Source organism: Ceratosolen solmsi, unplaced genomic scaffold (assembly GCF_000503995.2).
Source record: "Ceratosolen solmsi marchali unplaced genomic scaffold, CerSol_1.0 scaffold10, whole genome shotgun sequence".
Lineage (NCBI taxonomy): Eukaryota > Metazoa > Arthropoda > Insecta > Hymenoptera > Agaonidae > Ceratosolen > Ceratosolen solmsi.
Genome location: NW_011948412.1, coordinates 4380144 through 4386499, shown reverse-complemented (window position 1 = coordinate 4386499; position 6356 = coordinate 4380144). Strand labels below are relative to the sequence as shown.

At 44.7% G+C, this 6356-nt stretch overlaps 1 protein-coding gene across 1 annotated transcript in view; it reads right to left on the bottom strand.

The window, feature by feature from the left end:
- The window catches only part of wg (Wnt family member 1 wingless), a 17751-nt gene extending 13665 nt beyond the window's left edge, over positions 1 to 4086 (bottom strand). The window contains exon 1 of the mRNA XM_011506468.1: positions 3373 to 4086. Within this exon, the coding sequence (XP_011504770.1) occupies positions 3373 to 3482 (110 nt within the window). The 5' untranslated portion in view covers positions 3483 to 4086. The remainder of the gene's footprint in view (positions 1 to 3372) is intronic.
- Positions 4087 to 6356: the final 2270 nt, after the last annotated feature.

The window sequence follows — 6356 nt, the reverse complement described above, 5'->3', positions numbered from 1 at the left end:
TTTTCCGCGGGGGGGGGGGGGGGGGTGCGCACACTCGAGATGGCAAATGCGCGGGCGCGACAACAGATGCGCGAGCCTCTTCACGCGCACGTGCTGCCGAGAAGACCAGGGTGTTAACGAAGAGCTTTTCGCTCGCCTTCCACCAGAGATTTACATTCACCCCCACTAAACTACCTCTATGTTTTCGCCTGGGAATTTTCATTTTTCTTCCTCCTATCCCGCCTCGCACTCGTCGCACCCTCTCGCTCTCACTCTATCTCTACCTATCTCTCTCTCTCACTCTCTCTCACTCTCTCTCTCTCTCTCTCTCTTACAGACTCTCTACCCCTCTCTTACTTTATCCTCACGGTCACGTTTATTGTTAATTAAAAGCCATTCGAATATGCAGTAAATCGCGTTTGAGGGGATTTTACGAGCGCAATTAGACGGGGGAGGTAGGGGGGGGGGGAGCACTCGCCCGTATTCGTTACTCATTTGTATGCGAAGTGCAGACTCATATGAGCGTTTGAAATGTACTTTTATGTTTCATCACCGGCCTGACAGATTATAGTAAACGCGCGTCGTAGAGCGAGCGGCTCTCTTCAGGCGGCGTGAGCTCACGCACGGCTAAAATAACATAAACTGTTATGTCACGGAACGCGAAATCCGTCCTGACAGCTTGAAAGACGATACTGATTTAATGGCCGGCGAGCGAACTGCCAAAGGCGAGGGAGGAGCCGCGCGCTCTTTAAAAACGTTAAAAGAAGAAAGGGGAGCAAATGGAAAAAGGGGCGATTTATCACGGAGATATCAATTTTAAGTTTCCATGTGGATTGATAGGGCCTTGCGCGTCCGTCGCAACACGACGAATCGACCCATTGATCCCGACACATTCGCCAAATGATATTTCGGTTGCCTATCTAAACGCTTGTCATCCCCATAAAGTCCTGCGCTTACAAATACATCAATTTTTCTGCCCGTTCGATGGGCCAATGCACGGGCTGTGATTTACACACCAGTGAAAACGCGTTCACCGCAAATTTATAAGCAATTCGCCATATAAATATTATGCAAACGATCGCCACCCGCGCACCGATCGATTAATCAATTCGTGATTTATGAATTTCGGGCTCGTATTATGAGAATCTATGATTTAGTGCCCGGGCAATGTCGAACGCGCACTACACCTGCTTAATAATACAGTGTAAATAAATTAATCGACTCTCATTACGAGCTTGGGCTGTTTGTTATTAAAATTTAAAAGCTCGAGGTCGAGAAAGAAAGTCGATTGGTCGAGTCGTAAATTAATCGAGGCTATCTAATTATATAAAAGTTTCAATTGTAAAGTAAAGTCGCTAATCCCTTTTTATCGAATATGAAAATCGACGGTACGATTAATAAGTAAGAAGAGGCGAGCATCGTTAAAATGCGAATATTTACTTGGTAACGAGTTCAAACGATTAAATAAGATCATAGCTCAGTGCGAAATTCAGCAGTCAATGGTGAGGCGAACTATCTCTGCCGGAAAGAATGACCGAAAAGGAGAATGCAACAAAAGAAGGAGGAAAGCCCGCGGCCTAAGTCAGAGGTACTTAAAAAAATTCCGCGTGTATCGGACAAAAAGATAGAGCGATGGATAGAGAGTGAGAGAGAGAGAGAGAGAGAGAGAGAGAGAGAGAGAGGGAGGTGGGGGGTGAGGGAGAGCGAGGGAGGATATGGTGGGGGTAGAGGGAGATAGAGAGGAGAGCGAGAGAGAGTGAGAGAGTGAGAGAGTGAGAGAGTGAGAGAGTGAGAGAGAGAGAGAGAGAGAGAGAGAGAGAGAGTTGGCGCGTATAATACAGCGCCCGTTCGCAATTTTTTGCGCAGTTTCGCGAACGCACGCGCATCTCTTCCTCTATATACGTGCTGCATTCAATAAGTGATGTCCATAAATAAACTCGCCTCGGACCGGTCGCGCGGTCGCGCAGAGCTCCGCTCCTCGGGATATTACTCGTTATAATTTACGTCAGCTTGAAAATCTGCCCGACGCTAATGCCGTTCGTGCGCCTTCTTTTCTTCTGACATGCCTCCCTCCATACCCCCGCCCACCACTCACGCCCTACCGCCACAACCACCCCGCAAAATCCTCATCACCCCCGCCCCGCTCCTTCCCGACTAACTGTCTCTCTTTCATTCCCGAGATGAGCATTATTTAAAAACCGCGCGCGACATTTAATGAATTCTTTGGAAGAAAAGTCCTAGGCCGCTTATACTTAGTACACGCTGAATGCGCAGCAGAAAATGCAAAACCCATTGCTCCATTTATCTTCCTCCTCTTTTCTCTAGCCATAACATTAACCACAATATTAACTGCTATACGATTGTTATTAATAAGACTATTCTCGTCATTGATATATGGTCTTCGTGTTAATGTTGTTATTGTAATTAGTAAGGCCGACGAAAGGGAAATAGAAAGAATTTTTTAAGTCATTCGATCAAAATTCTCTCCTCGAAAAGTTAAACTAATTATACCATTAGATATTGTATTTTCAGTTTTTTTTTTTATTATTACCAAACTATCTCTAATCAATGCTCCCTTTAATTATTCATTAATGCTCGTTCTTAATAAATAAGCAATGCTTGTGTCAAGTGTGCTATCAGTACATTATCTTCTCGATTGAACTGTAATTATATCAAACGCATCAAACAAATCAGCGACATTACATACAATAATCTACAACATTTTAACGGTTTTTAAATGAATCTAGTTCATCAAAGCTAGCACACGCAAAAGAGAATTCAGGTTTAACTCACTTTACGCGTACTGTCAGACAGTTTCAACTGAATTTCTTCCGAAACTGACCCGGTTAAATGCAAATGAAACATGTGCGGACAGACACGAATTAGTGACATTTCGTTTGTCCTGAGTTTATTCGCAATTCCCACGGTTCCTGACATTGGCCCAGCTCCTCATCTTTCTCCATTATCCATTTACGCGACAAACCCAATTACATCCGACGGATTTACAAACTTCGAGCTCTTGCTTATCGCTTTCCAGAAAATCTAATTATTTAAAGAGCACAGACTAAACAAAAGAGAGAGAGAGAGAGAGAGAGAGAGAGAATGAGAATGAGAATGAGAGAATGAGAGAATGAGAGAATGTGTGTGCGTGTGCGTGCGTGCGTGCGTGCGTGCGTGTGTGTGTGTGTGTAACAGAGAAAGAGAGAGTGAGAGAATGAGTGGGAGTAGTAGAATGATCGAGAATGAAGGAATTAATTAGCCGGCTGACATTCGCCGTCGGCAAACGTTCGATTGGCTGTGGGATTTTTCCGACCGGCGGCTACTTTGAACGATATTTGTATGTTTCACTACCTATCGTACGACAAATGAGAAAGATAATTATTTAAAACTCACCACCACATGGAGCCTCGACCGCGATTCTTGTTCGATCTCATCTCGGCGGGCAGTGCCGGGACGGCCACCGCAAGCGCGCCCAGCATCATCCAGAGCCTCATGGTCGTCATCCGGAGATCGGCACGCGGGGCGTCCGCTCGGCCCTTGGTGTTGCGTGGAAAATGTCACGGGGGCACTGTTTTTCCGGCGCACCATCCACTCACCGCGGCTCCTGTCCCAATGAACGCCGCGACATCGCGCAGCTCTCGCGCGGCTCTTACCGAAAAACCCAAAGTCCCGAGTAGGGAGAGGGGGCGGGGGGAGGGGCGGTAGCCGATCGGGCTCCGCGGGCTGGTGCGCGTTCACTCGAGGCCAGGGGCAGAGAAGAGGACGCGATAATACGGAAACAATGGCGCGGGAGGTGAGAACGGGAGGAAACAAGAAACAAGAACAACAAACACTACTTTCTTCCGGGCGCCGGCGAGTCCTCGTTCCTGAGTTGTGCCTCGGCCACCTGCGCAACTGCTGTGGGGCCCCGTCGATCCATCCGAGAGTCCGGTGTCTCCCTCACTGCCGGCTGGTTTTGGCCCCGGCGCGAAAAACCCACCCTCTCTCTTTCTTTCGCTCTATAATGGGGGTGTTACCCTCGATGGCATCGTGTACCCATGGTGGGAGAGAGAAGAAGAAAGGAGCTCCGTACCTCTGTTATACCTGCACCGACCCCCTCTCGCTACGTTCTCGTCAAGCGCTCCTTCTTATTCACTCTCTCTCTCTCTCTCTCTCTCTCTCTCTCTCTCTATCTCTCTCTTTCCTCTTTCTACATCTATCTGTCTATCTATCTACCTATTTATCTTTGTTCCTCACTTTCTCTCACTCCCTCTCTATTTCTCTGTTAGTTTCTGTCTATCTGTCTGTCTGTCTGTTTGTCTCTCTCTCTCTCTCTCTCTCTCCTTTTCCTTCTCTCCGTCTTTCCTTATCTCTCGTTCTCTCTCTCTCTCTCTCTCTCTGTCTCTCTTTGTTTCTCTCTTTCGTTTGCAGCGATTAGGTTCGTCCAAGGGAAGAGAAGCTTTACGGTTCTCCGTGGAGGGCCTACGTGGAAGAGGTCGGCGCGCGCGGCCAAGGAACGCCGGCGGTCCGCGACCAATACCCTTGGAGCAAACGAGTATATAGGCCTCTCGGCTAGCGACTGCACACGCGCTCGCCTCTGGAGGAGAGCCGGAGTCGATCCTTGGCTCTCTCGCTCGCGCGCGCCCCCGTGCGTGTGACGCGCACGCGGGGGCCCCTCATCCCCCCACTGGCTGACCCGCCGCTGAAAGAGAAAGAGAGACCCCCCGAGGACGATTAAATCTCGCCCCGCCTCTCTCGCACGGCCTCTACTTCTACCTCTCTCTCACTCTCGCTCTCTCTCTCCCACACATACGCGCGCACGACATGCTCGAAGACGCACGCATACGCACTTAATTCTTTCTCTCTATCTTTCACTCTCTCTCTCTCTCTCTCTCTCTCTCTCTCTCTCTCTCTCTCTCTCTCTCTCTCTCTCTCTCTCTCTCTCTCTCTCTCTCTCTCTCTCTCTCTCTCTCTCTCTTACTTACTCCCGCTCGCTCACGCGGAGAAGAAGAGGAACGGCCCTCTCTACCCGGCAGTTTCGAGCCTTTCTCTTGGGAGAGGCGCGCGCGACTTGTTTCCTCGAGTCTTTCAGTGTGTGACGGGGACAGAGTTCTTTTGGACGATGGACGCCCCAATTGGCGATTTTTTCTCATCTGCGCGCCTCCTAGTCGGACGCGAACGTCGAAGAGAGTCGCGTTTCCACGCTCACTTAGAAAAATTGACCACACCTACTGTCCAGTTAAACTTTACGTTAAGTTCCAAGATCAATAGATTCGTGATATACACAAAGCTGATGCTTTCTTAAGCCAAAGTGTCTGGTTTTCTTTGAATATAAAATTTGCAGAATAAATATTAGAAAAGAAGAGAATCACATAAGATTTTGATGTTTATGCAAATTTGATTCAATCTTGTGTATATTTTATGTGATTTCTTTACATTAGATATGCTACCAGAGTATTATAATATTGACATTTAAATGTAAATACTTTGAATTGCCCTTTGAAATTGAATTCCGTGCCTTGGACTTGAATAAGTGAAGATTATCAAAGTTTAAACTAAATTTGTAGCTTCCCCATATACAAAATGTCATTGAAACTTGCATTTTCGTTCCCTTGTCCTCACAACGAGCCCTCCTTTTTAACATTTTTTTTTATATTGAATTGAAATTTAAATGACTATAAACGATACAATTTGCAAATAGTAATAAAATTGTAATGATATTACAAAGCTCTCATTTGATTACGATTCCTCAGTATTACGCTTCCTTTATTAAGATTATTATACATGTTTCACAATACATATTAAAATCTAAAATGCAAATGATCTGAATTTAAATTTGAAAACATCTGTGTAAGATATATTTATCATATTTTGCCTACAATTACATATCTTACGCTTAAACTTTTTATGTCGCAGAGAAGAAAATTTTAAAGATACCTATAAATCTCTACAGAATAAATATTCTTCCATAAATTTTTCCAAATGATTTCTAAGTCTTTAGTAAAGGTTCTAGAAAAGATACCGCGACTTGAATAGAATTACGTAAGTAACATCTATCTGTCTATATGTATATACATACATACATACATACATACATACATACATATATATATATATATATACACACACACACATTATCTTGTAGTAATGAATCAACAAATAAACATTATTAAGATAAACGTTTATTTCAATTTTAATCTTTGATAAGCTACTCGCAATAATTCGCCTGTATATAGCACTGTAAAGTAAATTTTCTCGCTCCCGTATGATTGTTCAAAATTTTAAATTAAAGAAATCGCCAATGTACATATTTTTACTTGAATATTGTCAATAATTACGTGTCGTTAATTTTATAATTCCATATATATATGCACATGCATATAAATAAATAAAAATAT